This window comes from Eriocheir sinensis, chromosome 16 (assembly GCF_024679095.1).
Source record: "Eriocheir sinensis breed Jianghai 21 chromosome 16, ASM2467909v1, whole genome shotgun sequence".
Lineage (NCBI taxonomy): Eukaryota > Metazoa > Arthropoda > Malacostraca > Decapoda > Varunidae > Eriocheir > Eriocheir sinensis.
The window spans coordinates 15,968,971-15,988,272 of NC_066524.1; the positions used below are offsets into that span (position 1 = coordinate 15,968,971).

The 19,302-nt window shown below is 40.6% G+C and overlaps 2 protein-coding genes across 5 annotated transcripts; one reads left to right on the forward strand and one right to left on the reverse strand.

Moving 5' to 3' along the window:
• The first annotated feature begins 1,103 nt into the window (after positions 1-1,103).
• Positions 1,104-11,747, forward strand: LOC126999401 (arginine--tRNA ligase, cytoplasmic-like). Of its 2 annotated transcripts, none has more exons than XM_050861975.1 (14): positions 1,104-1,270; positions 2,761-2,913; positions 4,357-4,557; positions 4,749-4,886; positions 5,394-5,506; positions 5,887-6,007; positions 6,416-6,619; positions 7,684-7,806; positions 8,665-8,829; positions 9,146-9,263; positions 9,596-9,761; positions 10,152-10,258; positions 10,790-10,956; positions 11,307-11,747. In XM_050861975.1, exons 1-14 carry the CDS (start codon positions 1,223-1,225, stop codon positions 11,475-11,477), a joined length of 1,995 nt encoding a protein of 664 aa, XP_050717932.1. In that variant the 5' UTR covers positions 1,104-1,222; the 3' UTR covers positions 11,478-11,747. The 2 variants fall into 2 exon arrangements, with proteins under 2 accessions (XP_050717932.1, XP_050717933.1); XM_050861976.1 differs by lacking the exon at positions 1,104-1,270 and adding an exon at positions 3,302-3,575 and having other exon boundaries at positions 2,765-2,913.
• Positions 11,748-12,020: 273 nt separating this feature from the next.
• Positions 12,021-18,554, reverse strand: LOC126999402 (uncharacterized). Of its 3 annotated transcripts, none has more exons than XM_050861979.1 (3): positions 18,230-18,554; positions 14,123-14,614; positions 12,021-13,512 (listed from the first exon to the last, which is right to left on the reverse strand). In XM_050861979.1, exons 2-3 carry the CDS (start codon positions 14,547-14,549, stop codon positions 12,299-12,301), a joined length of 1,641 nt encoding a protein of 546 aa, XP_050717936.1. In that variant the 5' UTR covers positions 14,550-14,614; positions 18,230-18,554; the 3' UTR covers positions 12,021-12,298. The 3 variants fall into 3 exon arrangements, with proteins under 3 accessions (XP_050717936.1, XP_050717934.1, XP_050717935.1); XM_050861977.1 differs by having other exon boundaries at positions 16,207-18,554; XM_050861978.1 differs by having other exon boundaries at positions 18,359-18,553.
• Positions 18,555-19,302: the final 748 nt, after the last annotated feature.

Below are 19,302 nucleotides of genomic sequence, written 5' to 3' on the forward strand. Positions count from 1 at the left end.
ATTAACACAAGGGGGTAACAGAACGAGAAATTAATATTACAACCATTCTAGAGCTGAATATATCGTTAGGGGATGGTGTACTATAGATATATCTATAGAGCTGAATATATCGTTATAAGGAGATGGTGTACTTATAGAGCTGAATATATCGTTAGGAGATGGTGTACTAGAGCTGAATATATCGTTAGGAGATGGTGTACTTATAGAGCTGAATATATCGTTATAAGGAGATGGTGTACTTATAGAGCTGAATATATCGTTAGGAGATGGTGTACTAGAGCTGAATATATCGTTATAAGGAGATGGTGTACTTATAGAGCTGAATATATCGTTAGGAGATGGTGTACTTATAGAGCTGAATATATCGTTAGGAGATGGTGTACTAGAGCTGAATATATCGTTAGGAGATGGTGGACTAGAGCTGAATATATCGTTAGGAGATAATGGTGATGCAATAATAGGGGTTAACCTTCTTTTGGTACCTCACAAATGCACTAGAGCTGAATATATAGTTATGAGGTTGTGGTAATGCAATAATTAACCTTCTTTTTGTACCTCACAAATGCACTAGAGCTGAATATATAGTTATGAGGTGGTGGTGATGCAGTAATTAACCTTCTTTTAGTACCTCACAAATTAATGCACTATATAGAGCTGAATATATGGGGGTTGGGATATGGCATGTTCCTCCCTTCTCCCTTGTTGTTTACCTGCAACAATAAACTATCAATCAATCAATCACCTTCTTTTAGTACCTCACAAATGCACTAGAGCTGAATACATAGTTATGAGGTGGTGGTGATGAAATAAAGCAACCTTCTTTTAGTACCTCACAAATGCACTAGAGCTGAATATATAGTTATGAGGTTGTGATGATGCAATAAAGCAACCTTCTTTTAGTACCTCACAAATGCACTAGAGCTGAATATATAGTTATGAGGTTGTGATGATGCAATAAAGCAACCTTCTTTTAGTACCTCACAAATGCACTAGAGCTGAATATATAGTTATGAGGTTGTGATGATGCGGGTACAACCTTCTTTTAGTACCTCACAAATGCACTAGAGCTGAATATATAGTTATGAGGTGGCGGTGATGCAATACCTTCATTTGTCATCCCGTGTGGCTGTCAAAATTAACAACAACAACACAGGGCTCGGCGGCTGCTACCGGCGGAGGGTTTTTTCACATTTTCCTGGCTGCCTGAAGATTCCTAGAAGCCATGACGGACCCAAAGCTTAAAGAATACACGGATAGATGTGCCAGGGCTGTGAGTATTGGCGGTGTGTCAGTAATATGGTGGTGACGAGAGGGCGGCTGTTGGTCCCATGCTGCACGCGGCCAGGTATTATTGATCTCGGTTTTGTGTTCAAGATGTTTGTTATGTTTTAAGTGTTTTTACCAGGATTTCTTACCTGGATGATCTTTCCATATGAGCCATGCTTGGGTGAACCGAAAGGTCTCACCAACCAATGCGCCAGCCTGTCGAAACTCATCAAACAACTTAACATAATCTAATAAGACATAGACTGGAAAGTGCATTGGGAGCCACATTGTTTTTTTAAGTTTACACCTGGTAGGGCTTCAAACTTCAACCCCTCCATCATTCTTACTCAAGGGGAGAATGTGGCCACTCCTTGTCAGAGAGAGAGAGAAAAAAAAAAAATATTATATAGGATACGACTGGCATGTTCATAGCCGATTGAGAAGAGGCAACCCTTATGAGCGATAGGTACTAGCTCCCTTGCCTCTTATGCCATCACTCAGTAAGCAATAGGAGACATCTGCGTATCACCTGTTGAAATTAGACTGCACGATTTTAATTTTACACGTGTATTTCTTGTTACCTGGTAGAACTTCACACTTCAACCCCCTCCCACCCTCCCCCAGCACTCTTACTCAAGGGGAGAAAATAGCCAGTCCTTGTCAGTCAAAAAGAAAAAAAGAAAAAAAAGGAAATGGATAAGAACACAAGAACATAGGGAGACTGCAAGAGGCCGAATGGTTACTTTATATACAAGACTTCTGTGTATCACCTGTCGAAATTAGACCGCACGATTTTAATTTTTCACGTTTATTTCTTGTCACCTGGGAGGACTTCACACTTCAACCCCCCCCCCATCACTCTTACTCGAGGGGAGAAAGTGGCCACTCCTTGTCTGTCAAAATAAAAAAAAAAGGAAATGGATAAGAACACAAGAACATAGGGAAACTGCAAGAGGCCGAATGGTTACTTTATATAGGAGACTTCTGCATATCACCTGTCAAAATTAGACCGGATGAGTCTCCAATGTATTTACCAAAAATCCTTAAGTCTGATCCAGTCTGAAACCTTATATTGTCAACGGGAAACCTGGCATGGCCTAACCCTAGTCCACGTCACCACAAGACTATGCGTGAATCAGCAGCTGTAGTGGGACCGTCCTCCTTATCTCTACTTTACTCTGCCCGATCCCATTAAGATAAGGCTGAAACTATTGGATCTTTGAGTGCATGCCTAGTCAAAAGGTTAGGTTTCCTGAGAGTTATGAGCAATATAGCCATAACTAATTACTGGTCCTAATTACATTTTTATTTATTTATTTTTTTATAGTAAAGGAGGTAGCTCACAGACAAAAAAGAGGAAATGAAATAGGCCTAGCTTGCTTGAAAATTTCTAGAAAAGTAACTGAATCTCTTAGCTTCATTGTCAGTGCTGTTTAGGGTAAGATGTTTGTCTGTATTGTACATTTGTCTTGAGTGTTGTTTCTCAATCCACAGGAAAAAGAGACAGAGAAGCTGGCCGCCAGCCTTCAAGCTCTCACGGATGGTAACCTGGCCAGCACAGAAAATGTAGAAACAGTGGACAAAGAATTCCTTGATCTGCTCAATGAAAACAGGAAGCTGAAGTACAGGATTGGTATCCTCAAAAAAGTAAGCAGCAAAAATATAATAGTACTTTATGGTTCTGAAGTTTTGTATTCATGAATTGTTTTATGTTATGATGTAAGTCATCATCAGCTGTTGTGTAATTGGATTTTAGGATTGTATTGATGTACTGCATATTACATTGTGTAAATATTTCCATCTATGTGTGGTATTCATATGATTGCTTCTTTCCCTTGAGAGAGAGAGAGAGAGAGAGAGAGAGAGAGAGAGAGAGAGAGAGCACAAGAGTTGTATATGTAAAAATGTCTTGGCCTGTACTTATTTATTGTTCTGTTCCAGAATTGAGATGGGGACTGTATCTCTCAAGTTTATTTGAAGGATAATCTAATTGTTGATAAACATACTGAATTTTTTTTTTATTATTTTTTAACAGTCAGTGTTGTGCATTTGAATAGATGAACTGGATGCTGGAAAAGGCTTTTGACTTTTGAGTGTGTTGAAATATGCAAGAAGAGTTTATGCCCTGTGAGGAATACAGTGGAAGTGACTTGACTGAACTGTACATGGCAGAACACTTTGTTGAACAGTGACAGTAGACTATTGTGTGGTGGTTTGCCAACTGTAACACGGTGTCCACAATGTGTGACTTACCCAGGAAGAAGTTGTGCTCTGAGAGGCCCACAAACCCTCCTCCATCTCTCTCTGGGGTATGAATTCTTGCACACCACCAATGCAGTGCTCACCATTCACAACATGTATACTTTGCTTTACTTGTTTTATTTATTTTTATTTTTATTTATTTTGCATGTCTGGTATATAGTATTGGCAGCTATTGAAATTATTTATATACAGTATTCAGAACTTGCATGTACTGTCATATTACACAAATAATATAAATGCTAGAGTTTTTTATAGCCTCAGATATGTGCATTAGTGACACACGGCAGATAGCTTTGGTACTGCAGACCCCAATATTTTGGTATGTCAAGTCTGAGGCCATGATATAACAGACAGTTTTGTATTTTTTAATTGTGTGTGTGTGTGTGTGTGTGTGTGTGTGTGTGTGTGTGTGTGTGTGTGTGTGTGTGTGTGTGTGTGTCTCTCTCTCTCTCTCTCTCTCTCTCTCTCTCTCTCTCTCTCTCTCTCTCTCTCTCTCTCTCTCTCTCTCTCTCTCTCTCTCTCTCTCTCTCTCTCTCTCTCTCTCTCATACACATTATTTTCTGAAGTTATGGTAAATCAATACAGCACTGTACTCACATATGTATTGATCCTACAAGATTAAGTACCACTCCACAGCTTCTGAGACATTGACTGCCAAAGTTTCGGGGTCTGTTGTATACAAAGCTACCTTTCCTACCTGCTTACGGAGTAATGTATGTATCCCTGTATTAGTCTTTAGGGTGCCTCCTGTACCAGTCAGTATTTGCATGGACGATCACATTACAAAAACTCCTCTAAGTGGATATCATTTGTTCTTCTCTTCCTCAGAATATAGAGCAACAAAGGAAAAGTGCTGGTGCCATGTGTGACCTCAACATAAAGAACTCGTGCAATGTCCTGGGCCAACTGGAGAGCGTCTTCCTTAGGGCCATTCAGTCAGCCTATCCCGGTGCCACCAACCCTGTGACCCAGATTCAGGTGTCCAAACACGCCGACTACCAGTGCAATGCTGCCATGGCTCTCGCTAAGGTTAGTAAGGGCCATATTAAATTCTCATGCAACCATAAATTTGTGACATGGCAAAATGACTTCTATAGGAGTTTATTTATTTATTAGTGGAATATTTACAGCTTTATTTATTATTACTTTAGGTATGAGTGAATCTTGAAATATATGATGTAGGAATGAATTAATAAGGTCGCCTGTTGATCATTTTTCAGAGCCTAAAGAAGAATCCCCGAGAGGTGGGCGAGAGCATCCTGAAGAGTGTTCCCCCGAGTCCTCTGATTGCCAAGATGGACCTCTCCGGGCCGGGCTTCATCAACATCACCATCAGCCAAGACTTCATTAGGCAGCAGGTGACTCACACAGGATTGTCCGGACATTTTCTTGCATTTAAAGTAGTGCCAAATGTTGCTGCGTTCTTACTTTTGTTTCAGTTTCTCTTGCTTTGATTTTGTTTGCCTGTTGTTAAATGATCGTGGTCACATTCAGAGTTACCATATTGGGCCGTATTTCAAGTTGAATCCAAGAAGTTTTGGGTCCATACAAATTTTGGTTTAGGGGCCATATTACAAGTCGAACCCGAGAAGTTTCAGGTCCCTACAAAGTTCAGGATGAATGACATTGTAGGGACCCGAAACTTCTTGGATTCGACGTGTAATACGGCCCATTATCATACCCAGAACATTGTATTTATCAGTGTCAGACCCAAAACTATAGAACACACACTAATAACAATATTCAATTACAGTTAAAATCGCTAATTATTAATGTTTTTGTGATAGTTATTAGTCAGAAACCGGAAAATACAATGTGCTGACTACAAGAATCGGGTAACATTGGTTATAATTTTGCCTTTCCAGGTCACGAATATTGTCTTGAATGGAGTGACGCCCCCGCCCACCACATCCCTGAGAGTGGTAGTTGATTTCTCGTCTCCCAACATTGCCAAGGAGATGCATGTCGGTCATCTCAGGTTAGCCCACTCACATCATTAACACTTTGATGTCATAAATAACTAGTATATAATGACATAGCTGATCTGCTGAGAGAGTTAAACCCGTCCACTGCGACTGGCATGGATTTGGCCTTCACTGGTAGCCTGGTAACATACTCCCAGGTCTTTCTCTGCCTCTGTGGTGGATAGTGAAGTGTTTCCCATGTGGTATTGGTATGCTGGATATCCCCTCCCAAGATGCATGACTTAACATTTTTCTTCATTGAATTGTAGCAGCCACTTTTTGTTCCATTCCTGTAGCTTGGTGATGTCTTCTTGTAGGAAATCCGCAGTCAAGGAGTTAACATACAGTTGAAGCCACATGGCCATAGCTAACCTTCCTTGTTGCTCCCTTGCAGGTCCACCATCATAGGAGACAGCATATCCCGCCTCATGGAATTCCTTGGTCATGATGTCCTCCGTATAAACCACCTGGGAGACTGGGGCACGCAGTTTGGAATGCTCATCGCTCATTTGCAGGTAAAGTTTTTTTGTTTGGCCTCTAGTATATGAACTGGCTGGTCGATATTCCTCATTTCTTCATCTTTATATTGGTTTGATTTGTCATGTTGAAAGTTCTTAGGAAAATATCACATTATATTTAAATAGCCTATGATTTTGTCTCCTGGTAATGAGCATATTTTTTTGTATTGGTAAACTGTATACCACTTAATATTCTTTGTTCATTCATCTTCAAAGCTGCTCGTGTCATCATGTTGAAAGTTCTTAGGAAAACATTATATTCGATATATAAACTGCACACTCAATTTCCCTCATTAAATTATCTTTGGAGCTGTTGGTTTTGTAATATTGCAAGTTCATAGGAGAGCATCACATAGAATTGAAATCTCTTGCGAATCTGTCTCCTGATAATGACATTTTCCACAGGACCGCTTCCCAGACTTCGCCAGCAACACCCCTCCCATCGCCGACCTGCAGACCTTCTACAAAGAGTCCAAGAAAAGGTTTGACGAGGACGAGGAGTTCAAGAAGCGGGCGTACCAGGCGGTGGTGAAGCTGCAGGCACATGAACCCATCCACTTGAAGGGCTGGCAGCAGATATGTGACATCTCCAAGCAAGAGTTCTCCAAGGTGGATAGAAAAAGACTGTGCCCTATTTTTAGTCTAAACACTGTTCGCCATGAGATTTAGGGTCCTATCTTTAAACATTTTGCCACCCAAGCACACATAGGCCTTTGTAGGAGTTTTGGGGGCATTTTCAGGGGTAATTTTATGACCCTTTTGCTAGTTTGACCCTTCTTCTGTCCCATGAACCTAGATGAACACTCAAGAAAGTCCAATTGATCTTAAACATTTCACCACCCAAGCACACATAGGCTTTTGTAGGAGTTTTGGGGCATTTCCATGGGTAGTTTTATGACCCTTTTGCTAGTTTGATCCTTCTTCTGTCCCATGAACCCAGATAAATACTCAAAAAAGTCCAATTAATCTTAAACATTTCACCACCCAAGCACACATAGGCTTTTGTAGGAGTTTTTTGGGCATTTTCAGGGGTAGTTTTATGACCCTTCTGTCCCATGAACTCAGATACACACTAAAGAAAACCCAATTAATCTTCTTTTCAGCCGTTGGAAATAGTTGATGTGAGGAGTGGAAGCATGTGGCAATACCGACCTTAGAAATTAAAGCCTGTACTCCTAAACACATCAGTGCCTCTGTTCACCTGTTTGAAAAGCCTCTTGTAGAAGTTTCTGGGCTTTTCACGGACTTTTTTGTGACCCTAGTGATAGTTTTACCCAACTTCCGTATCGCGAATAGGAAAATCACCCACGAATACCCTAATCTTCTCTGTGGCCTTGGGAAATAGTCATGATAGGACACTGATATGTTTAACCCAGTAGCAGCGATGGGACAAATTTGTGGCTTTACCATGTAGCAGCGACAGGCCAAATTTTTGCCATCATATGACCTCCCCCAAAATAGATGATGCATAAACTGATCACAAATGCGTTGATATATATTATGAAATGGTTTGTGTGAGTGATGATTTTTTCTCATTTTTCTCGCTTAGAGGGACCATTAAGAAACATGATCCCCGCAGCTACTGGGTTAAGAGTATGGATCTAAGGAAACATGTCCCCAGATTCCCAAAGTACCTCTTCCCTTTCTCTTCCTTACTTGTCTTCATTTTCCAGGTGTATGAGCGCCTCGGGGTGAAGCTTGTAGATCGCGGTGAGTCCTTCTACCAGAGTCGCATGGAGAGTGTGGTGAAGATGCTACAGAACTCTGGGATGCTGGAGGAGGATGAGGGACGCAAGGTCAGTGGTCATATACTTTTGTAGCTTGACGTACGATCTGTCACAGGGTCTTATATAAGTTTGGGGTATCTTCAAACACATGATAGCCAGCAACTTATGGTATAAATCAACAAAGAATAACTTCACTTTGATGTATAGAAGGTCTCATTAGTAAGGAAGCATATATGAATTTTCTGAGTCAAGACCTATAGTAACTGTTTGGGGTTTTGTTAGGTTAGGTTAGGTTAAGTTTAGGGTATCTTCAAACACATGATAGCCAGTAACTTATGGTATAAATCAACAAAGAATAACCTCACTTTGTTGTATAGAAAGTCTCATTAGTAAGGAAGCATATATGAATTTTCTGAGTCAAGACCTATAGTAACTGTTTGGGGTTTTGTTAGGTTAGGTTAGGTTAAGTTTAGGGTATCTTCAGACACATGATAGCCAGTAATTTATGGTATAAATCAACAAAGAATAACCTCACTTTGTTGTATAGAAAGTCTCATTAGTAAGGAAGCATATATGAATTTTCTGAATCAAGACCTTTAGTAACTGTTTGGGGTTTTGTTAGGTTAGGTTAAGTTAAGTTTAGGGTATCTTCAAACACTTGATAGCCAGTAATTTATGGTATAAATCAACAAAGAATAACCTCACTTTATTGTATTGAAAGTCTCATTAGTAAGGAATTTTCTGAGTCAAGACCTATAGTGACTGTTTAGGGTTTTGGTATTTGCTATTATTGAAAGCCTTGGAATAGTCTTTTACTTTTACTATTATCCCATGTATTTTTATATCTACCCTGGTCACTATTCCCATAAACTAAGGTATTCAGTACAGAGCACATGCACACATTTGTTCACCAGGAAATTGTTGCAGGTAATGTTTGCTGATGGGGCAGACATTCCGCTAACCATTGTCAAGTCTGATGGAGGCTTCACCTACGACACCTCGGACATGGCGTGCATGAGGCAGCGCATAGATGAGGAGAAGGCCGACTGGCTGGTCTACGTGACGGACGCTGGACAGGCGCAGCACTTCAAGGTGGGACTGGAGATGAACCGCTGAGACGAGCGACATCTCAAAACATTCTATTTCTTTCCATCATGCAACTTTTGAGTCTCACTTACAGTTGGTGACCATTAATTTCACACAGATAATCAGCCTTCTCTGTAAGTGTAAAAAGAGCTTTTCTAATCAGTGTTGTATTGAATTCCTTCTAATAGTTTTCATTATCAGATTTTAAGTGTTGCTATCCACTATAATAATAACAGTATTGTAAAGCACTGTCTCCCTCCCTATACAATGTCAGTAACAGCCAAGGAAGTTAAGTATTTGTACAACTGTTTCATATTTACAGAGTCTCTTCCTCTGTGCCACAAAAGCCGGCATCTACAACCCATCCAAGACCCGAGTGGACCACGTTCAGTTCGGTGTTGTGTTGGGGGAGGACAAGAAGAAGTTCAAGACACGATCAGGTGAGACCTTTCCCTGTGCAGACTCTGGTGCCAACACTCTCAAGCCAGATATTTACCACTGAAATATATTGTCACCTTCATAATGGAACAACCTAAGCCATTTTTTTAACTTTTTGGGTAATAGAAGAAAATTATCATTCTCTTAACTTTCATATTATTGACAGAAAAGGTAAAGCAAATTTTGGAACACCGACACTCTAGAAAGACAAAGGGAACATTACAAAAAGGTGCAGCATGATGAGAAATTGATGTAGCCAAAAATTCTGGAGATTCCCAAAAAAGCTGTTTGTTTACGATTATTTATCATGTCTCATGGACTTATGCATTTCCAGGGGACACGGTGCGGCTGGTGGACCTTCTGAACGAGGGTCTGCAGCGCTCGGAGGAGAAACTGAAGGAGAAGGACAGGGACAAGGCACTGACCCCTGAGGAGTTCACGAAGGCCAGGGATGCTGTGGCTTACGGCTGCATCAAGTACGCCGACCTCAGCCATGACAGGTAATGCAAAATGTACATTATTCTGTTTATTAAGGCTTTAGCTGTGACATGTGGGCAACATTAGCTTTTTTTTTATGCCCTTAACCTGCTTCCTTTCCTGTTAAAAAAAAAAAATGGTCTGAAAAATATTGTCCTTAAATATGACATACAGGTATATTTGATGGACGTAAAATAAAATACCCTCAGCAGACATACTTGTTTGACCTCGGAACCCGCACCACCAAGGGCATGAGTTGTCAGTTCGCTTTATAATTGTACTTAAGAATGGTTATCTAGACAATGCCACTACTTATATGATGCTATTTTTGCCATTATTCTTCTATGGTGGGTCTTTCTTTGTTGTCCAGTGGTCGTCAGCCAAACGGTAAAACCATCACCTCATTTTTTCAGGTCAAGAGATTATGTGTTTTCCTTCGACCGAATGTTGGACTTCCGAGGCAACACGGCCGCCTACCTGCTCTACGCCCTCACAAGGATACGCTCCATCGCCAGGACAGGTGTGTGGCCTTATTAGTGATTTTTATTAGTTCAGACAAGGCTGTTGGTAAAAAGTTCTAAAGGCAGCTCAAAATCTCTTTTAATGGAAGTTATGATCCTGAGAGGGGTGTTGTGATAGGTGCTTACAGATCTTAGTTGATGACATTGTTCTTAACTTGATTAATATGAAAAAATGTATCTGTAAATTTCAGTACTTACAGAAAGGTGTTTTTTTTCTTTTTCTGTCGAGCACTAATGAATGCTTCAGAAAAATTGACTGGAGAATAAGTAACAGTAGTAGTAGTAGTAGTAGTAGTCTCTCTAATTTCTACCACCCCTTTACAATCTCTTGTCACTTTCATACACACAAAAAAAAAGGAAAATGTATGAAAGAAAAAATGTTCCCTTGGTATATTTTCTCCAAAGATGTAAAGAAAAAGAAAAATGTAGTAGTAGTAGTAGTAGAAGTAGTATCAGTATCAGTAGTAGTTGTAGTAGTAGTGCCCCAACCTTCAAATATACAGTGATTCATGAGTGCTTGGTTCCCTCAGCTTGTGTAAGTCGTAAGGATATTGTGGCTGAGGCGCAGAAGTACCCGGTGGAGCTGGAGCACGAGAAGGAGTGGAAGCTGGCCCGCACACTCCTCAAGCTCCCGGACGTGCTCATCAAGATCACCGAGGACCTGTACCTCCACTCCCTCTGCGAATACCTTTTTGAGGTGAGAAGAGCCGCACCATTTTCTGTTTTATTTAAGCTATCAACTAAGCTATCAAGTTATTCAATCTGTTACAGTATTATGCAGTAGACCCTCTATTTAGCATATTCCTTTTAATGGATTTCCTCATAATGTATCTCTAACCTGACTCCTTCACACATACACACGCACATATACACACTAAAAAAGCCCCAACAGTCCGAAATTGATAAATCTCATTGAAATAACACCCATTTTGCTTGAATTTCTCTGCTACCTGGCTCGCATTTAACAGAGTAGCAGTATTAAGGGAATGAAGGATAGTTTTTTTCTCTACAATCGACAACTTTGTTATGCTCCATCTCTTTTCTCAGGTATCTGCTGTGTTCACCGAGTTTTATGACAACTGCTACTGTGTTGAGAAGAACTCCGAGGGCAAGATTGTGAAGATCAACTTTAACCGCCTCATCCTGTGTGAGGCGACGGCGGCGGTCATGGAGAAGTGCTTTGCCATCCTGGGCATTGAGACGGTGGAGAAAATGTGATGTCTGCTTCTTAATGCCACTTGCTTCTTGGGATTATTTTGGGAGTATGAATTTTTTATGTGATATTAAAGAGTTTTTTATTGCAGTAACATCTGGTGCCTTCCATTAATCTTAGTTGAACTTGTCGCTGCAAATGTAATTGGTTGCACAAAATTGTTCTATTGATCAGACATGTCATGATTTTTTGTGTGTTTTGTCCTAACTCTTGGGATTAATTATTTTGTTGAATTTATGCAAAGAAGAGCAGAAAATAATACTGTGATGACCTGTCAGTGTGTTTTGTTGCTCTTACCTTTAACAGCAATTCAGGCATGTAGTAAAATTTAATCTTTGGTGGACAATATATAGATATTGGGCAGTTTATTAACCATACTTTTTTTTACTTGGGGGTGCATTAAATCAGGGAGGGGACAGTGCCCTTTCTTGTTCCTCTGTGGTGACTGGCCTGCAGCCATATGAAGGGAGGGACAATGCTGCCTGAATCAGCTGTACCTACAATAATTCTGTAAACACTTAAGTCAAAACAAGATTAAAAGACGAAAATCTTGGCATTTGTATATTCTGCATTGTGAGAATATTGAGTACAGTATTTGTGTACAGAACAGTTATTTGTGATTATGGCTTTGATGAGTAAGAAAATATTGCTCAACATACAGTGACCTACATGTGTTGCACCTCATACTCCCACATATCATGACTCGGTGTAGTTTCTCATCAGATATGTAAGAGAAATGACAGGACTTGTCTGATTAATGGCTGTGTGACACAGCTCCACTCTGGAAGGAAGTTTATCAAAAGAGACATCAAATATACAGGTATTGTCATGGCAGATTTGTAAACACCTTTGAATGCATGCCTCTGTACACCTTCACTAAGTCCATACTCACATACTTCCTGTAACTTAAGGCCAGGATCTTGGACAGGCATGTGGTGAATAAACTAAGCATACCCTGTAGGAAAATCTCATGCACTATATACAAGTCTAGGAACTCCCCAAGGTGCCAGAAATAGCTCTCGGCCCTCTCTTTGTACTTCTCCTCCACAGTCCTTGTAAACTCCTTGATGAGCGTAATAATCTGTGGCTGGCAAATCCGGTACACTAAATTCTGCTGCATGGTTGGTTCCACATCAGCCCGGGCACAGTGAGCCAGCAATCGCACCCCCAGAAACAGCTCTCGGTCTGATATGTTTTCCTGTATTATAAGTCCATCAAACTCTGGTCCCAGTAGCCTTTCCATTGCTTCCTCGGATGAAACTTTCAGAAGGGCCTGCATCGGTTTGAGCCAGTTTGATTGAATTTCCTGGGGTTTGCTGAAGTTTTCTTTGTTTTCTGTGGGTTTTTGGCTGGAGAGGGTTGTATATTTTTTGTTAACTGTGGGTACCCTGAGGGGGGATATATCAGGTTTCTGTGGCCGAGTTTTCCCCTCACTTATTTCCTGGTCTGATGTCCTTTCACTGTTACTGTTCCTGCTACTCGTATCACCCTCAGTCTTTAGTTTCCGGTTCTTGGTTGGGTTGGGAAAGTTTGTAACACTTGATTTCCTAGTCCTTGCTGTCTTGTAAAAGGGTGTTCTTGCTCTTCCCTTTTCAGTGTCACTTGGGTTTTGTTTTTTCACTTTATTTTCATCACTTTGTTTTCGTTTTGCCTTTACGGTGGAAGTCCTTGGGGGTTCTTTCCTCTCAGGGTTACTTTCATCACTTATTTTCCGCTTCACTTTGATGATGGCAGCCTTTCTAGTCACTTTAGGAGACTTACCAATCTTACGCATGACACTTTTGGATCCCTTTTCGCCAAGACCGTTCTTTTTGACAGCCGGTAACTTTTCTTTTTGGAGACTGGTTGGCTCTCTGTCATTCTTTCCTTCGATCACTTTTAAATAGTTGCGATTCGCTCTTTTACGTTCCTTCCTCACTTGTTCATCAGTGCTGTTCGTGTTGTAAGGTTGGCCAGCCACTTGTTGGAGTGACCTCAGCTTGTCTTGCAGTGCCCCGCTCATCGTGCTGTTCCTGCGGCTGCGATGTGGACTGGAGTCACCTTAAAAAGAGAGGGAAAAAGTAATGTTGCAGTTTTGAAAAAGAATTTATAGAAAGTGTTCTTCGATCTTGGTCAAGCCTTATTATTGCAACCCACTTTTGTGGTAATGGTGTCTTAATGTAGCCTTGAAACAATTTATAAATAGTTAAGTGCTAAAGATTTTTTTATTGCGACTCATTTTTGCTTAAAACCCTCATGACCAATTTTGAAGCGTTGATAGTAGATCTGCTGTTGTTAGCAATCTGAATATTGCTATTAGTGGACTCCAATGTTGGCTTTTAAGGCTTTCGTGTATATAGGCACTGGGATTTGGTCATCAGATGTTGAAGAGGAGACCCATGCAGCGAAGTTTGTGTGAACCAAACTATGAGGATTCGAACCATTACATAATTTACATAAAATGGCGCAAACAAAATAGTAGAAGTACCCGTCCGAATATGAAAACGTTGCATAAAACTGAGTTGAAGCTATACCTGCTGTTCTGTTGCTGGCGGGGATTAACACTACTTTCCCGCGCGTTCCTCCTGCTGAAGACCTCATTGCCCCAAGGTTCCCCATTATATTACCATCATATAGCGTTTGTATGTGAAAATATGGCATAAAACTGTACCTGTTCTGCTGGCGGGAATAACAATATTTTCCCGCACGTTCCTCCTGCTGAAGACCTCATTTCGCAAAGGCTCGTCGTCCTCCAAAGTCCTACATGCCACAAGGCCCGGCCAGAAGCCCTTATTCAGCAGCTTGGGGGCGTCCTTCTCCGCCACGGTAACCACGAAGGACCTATACGCCGTGCCATTGTGGGAAGTCTGCTCAATATCCAGCACCCTCACGTCCTGGCGCTCAATGAAGGACCTGAGGGTGATTTGTGTGAGGTGGGCCACGCGGAACACGCATAACTTCACCACTCCATTGTCGGTCTTTGCGAGGCTGTTCCTTCGGGAGCGGCTGACGAAGGGGCTTGAGGTTAGGCCTTGGGATGGGCGAGGGGTGTCTCTCACCGCCTGTTGGGTGTAATAATTGTTGGACCACCCGTTCATGCTGTGGGTGGGGTATCAGGCGTCACCTCACCACGCCCCGCTCCACCATGGCCGCGTTTTCCACCCTGAAGGAAAGTCATGTTAAAACTGAGTGGAGAGCAAGGGGACGCCCACGTAGCTCATGAAAGGGGCAAGGGATGGGATCGTTTAAGGTATGTGATCACCCTGAGTCGCTGTTCGCCATGGTAAAGATAGTCGTGTTTAAATCCTGAATGGAGGTTGCCAAAGGGACGCCCACGTAACTCATGAAAAGGGCAAGGGATGGCATTGTTTAAGGTATGTGATCACCCTGAGTCACTGTTCGCCATGGTAAAAGAAAGTCGTGTTAAAACCCTGAATGGAGTAGGCCAAGGGGACGCCCACGTAACTCAGGGCAGGGGCAAGGGATGGCATTGATCAAGGTATGTGATCACCCTGAGCAATGACACTCCCCCGAGTCATTGTTCGTCTCCACACTGAGTTAAGGGGGTACGCGACACCTGAGATCATCTAACTAAACTATCGGGTATTGCGATAAAACTAAGTAGGCATCTATGTTACCTACATTTTGTACGAGCCAGAACAATGTATGTATACTTATATGTATACTCATACGTATACATGTGCGTATACGTGTAGCGACACTTAAAATTACACAGCACCATTAATACATAGCCAATCATTTTCATTTTTTGGTTGTGAATAGTCTTTAAGTATGCCTGGAGCCCTATAGAAAATATTCTGAAAGTTTCCCATACAGAAAGGCATAATTGTATTTCTTTTATTATGTTCGTCGAACTTCGCATAAAATCGTGTTTTTTTGTCACTTTTTCCTCTTAATACTCCTATCTCCTTTACCCTATCAACAATATTTAATCATAGGTCCTTGCCACTTGTACAATTAACATTCCCTGCGCGTTTCACGTAAATCTGATCGATTTTAGATTTCTTGCGATTAAAAAAAAAAGAGAAAATTTAACCTTTAACTCGGTCCATTTAAACCCACGCCAGACATTTAAAATTTTCACTACGAGGAAAACATTGCTCGGGGATTATTTCTAGATGGTATAAGAACGTTAATTTTTAACCCAGTTTTGCAAAGTGCTATATTTTGACACCCCCCAGGTGTCGCGTACCCCGTAAAGTTTGGTTTTCTTAATTAACGTGCCAATTAAATTAATATCTCGTTTCTTACCCAACCAACTGCTCTTCTAATTTATCACCTGGTTGGTCTTTAATCTACAGGTTATCAAAGGAAAAAAAACATAGCAAGAGACCCTGGAGTCAGTACAGTCGCCATTATCAACAGGTTATCACAGGACAGAGACCAAAACAGCGGGTAGCAGATACTGAATTGAATTGGAATATTTATTGTTGTAAAATACAACAAAGGGGGATGGCTGGTCTTGCAGATGCTGGAGCATTTACCCTAAACATTTTTCTATTCATAAATATTATAAAAATTTTGGTGGAAGGTGTATCATGCGCGAAAACATTTAATTGATGGTCATTAGTAGGTATAGATTATTGTGAAAGTTATCATAGCCTCGTCTGATAATAATTTGACAGCATGGCGGATCCCGAGGCAACACGCACCCCGTTTATTTACCTTTGTTTACCTTTATTTTAACCTCCTTTATGTCAACTATCTTTACCAGCAACCTATCACTAGTACTACCTTCACCAACAGCATGGCTTCCCCGGAACAGGTGCCATATTGTCTGAATTATTGGTGCTTATCGTCCTTGACACAAATTTTAATGGCTAGCGTGTCAGCCTTCGCCCGCATCAAGGCTACAAATGTAAAGGGAATATCACCTCGTCCTTGGGTACCTCGTTTTTGTATCCTTTTTTATACTTCCTACTATATGCTGTTGCTCTTATTTATCACACAATTGTATTCAGCATAGCCTTAATTTGTAACGGCATTTTTGTCATTTTATATTATAGTACTTTTCACTGTGGGTTCTCCTCCTGTTATTTCAATTTCTCTTTTTTTTCCCGCATACAGCAGTTATTTTTCTTTATCTTCAATGTTATCTTTGCTTAATCCGCGTCTGCTCATCGAGAGGATTCTGTTTGGGTCTATATAGGATATCATTGTTTTCCCTTAATGCTCGTTCATGGATCTCAATAATAATAATAGTAATAATAATGATAATAACGTGAAGCCTGGGGAGTAGATGCGTGGCCGGGTTAATTATCCCTCCCTTGTTATTAAGAGCGGTATATACAATAATGAGTCTGGGAGCTTCATCCCGGAACACTTGTGGAATTATACATGTTATTAAGTATAAAAATAAACCCGTTTCTCCCACGCGTTGAAAAGTGATGCAGAGTATATAGCATAATTTAATCCAGAGTCTGATTTATCCTCATGCGCTCGTATCACTAAATTCCATTGGCATAATTTTCATATATTTCTCTGGTGTTGTCTGAGGAACCTTCATATGTTCACCTATAACACTTTCTATTTCTTTCATATAACACTCATAACAGCCGAACTCCAAACCACTCACTGTTTTTATTATTACCTTTTCTGATCAGCTTATTTTTTGTTGTATATATTTTGGTGTTGTCTCAGGATGCACATTTATCTATAACACTCTCCCTTCATCAATTTATACATACATCTATTTCAGGACAGACGAATATCAAGCTATTACTGATTATTACCTATCTTTATGGACATTTCTTTTTTCTGTTGGTGCTGTACGTCTGAGGAATTGTAGGCTATATATCTTCATCTATAGTCTAGCACTTCTGTCTTATCAATCTCTATATACATCTATTTCAGGACAGCTCAATTCCAAACCACGTATACTTCACTGTCCTGGTTTTTATTCGTTTATCAGCATTACTTTCATATTTTTTTATGTTGTCTGAAGAGGTAGGCTGTATATCTTCATCTATAACCTAGCACTCCTGTCCCATCAATCTCTCTATATATGCATCTTTTTATTTGTATTTATTTCAGGACAGTCGACTCAAAAGCTATACGTATTACGCTATCCTGTTTTTACTTACATAATTATCGTCTTATCTCCTTATCAGCCACTCCACCTTATAGTTCTTTTGACCCCTAACGTTCAGCCTTGTGGGTACTCAGATGGACTATGGTAACCCCGCCCTGCTTATCAGTATATCACATAACTGCAATAGTACCCAAAGAGAGAGAGAGAGAGAGAGAGAGAGAGAGAGAGAGAGAGACGTAAGCGAGCCACATTGATCTTCACAGGGAACGCAAATAGAATGTGGACTTGTTTGCTTGTTTGCTAAGGGGCTGATTCAATAGCACTGTACACGCAGGTGACGGTTATATGAATAGGTGTGTAACTTCATAATACCTACTCCTTGATTTGCTCTAATTAATCACTACTTCTTGGATATATATATGCGTTACCTGATTTCCCACTATCATTATTATTATCATTATTATTATCATCCACACTTTATCATTACCACATCACATTTATACGAAGTTCATTACGTATAGATTCGTGGTGATATTAATACTTTTTTTTGGGGGGTTATATGTTGCTATTTATTATATTAACACAAGGACTGTAGGTCATTTAGAAGGGGAATGTTATCAGGGAAACGTTATAGCAGATAGTCCACTCATGTCAAATCAGTTAAGTCCAAGGAAGAAAAAAAAATCTGCAAGAAGTCGGGAGTGTCACAAGCCATGTCGATCTGACCTTCCGTATTTGCATAACGTTGCGTCCCACATACACAGCGTAACTCTCACAGCCGCGGGAACGAACACTTAGCAGAACTTTCACATCACAGCTTTCGCTACTCGATGACTAAACCTCCCTCAGTAACACCTGGAGAAACGTGACTAGCGGCGTGACTCTCCGTGACAGACTGACAGGTGGCGGCGTCTTGGGGGAGTGACAGGAGGAGTAGGAACAGCAGCTCAATACTGTGGCCTCGCTCACGATAGAATCTGTGTCCTGTTGGTTGGGCGACGCAGAAACACATGAATGCAACTTATTGAACATCTTACGCCTCCTGCAAGCATTCAAGGGGATTATTTTATCACTTATATCTCCTTTTCCGTTGTTTTAAGTATATAGTATTTAAGTAAGTAGCCTCGCTCGCCCACTATAATCTATTCTGTTGACTATGGGCGACATCCAGACCCATCAATGCACCTTTTTGAATATTTTATGGAGTTTGAGATCATTTAATTTCTTCTGTTTTCATTCCTTCCTTCTTTCTCTTTGTTTTCTTCCATGTTTTTCCTTCTCTGGTGTGTTCCATTCACTTTTCCTCTTTTCCTTAATTGTTTCTTCCTTTCGGGCAGACTTTCAGGCACATAGGCTAAATGCATCTTTCTTGACTATCTTACCTATCCTGAGTACATCCTGAAGCCTTGTGTGCCCAATTATGTCTCTATTTCATATATTTTTAAGTAATTCTGTTGACTAGGCGACATACAGATACATGGATGCAACTTCCTGAATAATTAACTTACTCGACTTACAGGCATTCATTTCTTTATTATTTTTGTATTGTCATTTAGAGTCCTCCCTTTAGGTATTTTTTAGATATATATTATTTGAGGGACTGGTTGAGGAAGGCCGCGCGTGTTACTGCTACATTCCTCCTATATTATGCATTGTAGAGGTGCTTCTGCTCATTCAAATTCTCCGTTTCGTATATTTTAAGTAATAGGTATGTAGGGATAGGTTCAAAATCTAAGTTAATGTTGCTAGTGCTAATGTTACATCCCCTATGCATTCTAGAGTGGGTTTTGATCAGTTAT

What these genes read in the sequence shown, in the direction of transcription:
- LOC126999402 (XM_050861979.1), bottom strand. Translation starts at nt 14,549, where the DNA reads ATGAACGGGTGGTCCAACAATTATTACACCCAACAGGCGGTGAGAGAC. An exon ending in TATTCCCGCCAGCAGAACAG is followed by an intron (nt 13,513 to 14,122) that starts GTACAGTTTTAT and finishes TCTCTTTTTAAG; the next exon opens with GTGACTCCAGTCCACATCGC.
- LOC126999401 (XM_050861975.1), top strand. Translation starts at nt 1,223, where the DNA reads ATGACGGACCCAAAGCTTAAAGAATACACGGATAGATGTGCCAGGGCT. An exon ending in CTGCCATGGCTCTCGCTAAG is followed by an intron (nt 4,558 to 4,748) that starts GTTAGTAAGGGC and finishes ATCATTTTTCAG; the next exon opens with AGCCTAAAGAAGAATCCCCG. An exon ending in TGCTCATCGCTCATTTGCAG is followed by an intron (nt 6,008 to 6,415) that starts GTAAAGTTTTTT and finishes CATTTTCCACAG; the next exon opens with GACCGCTTCCCAGACTTCGC.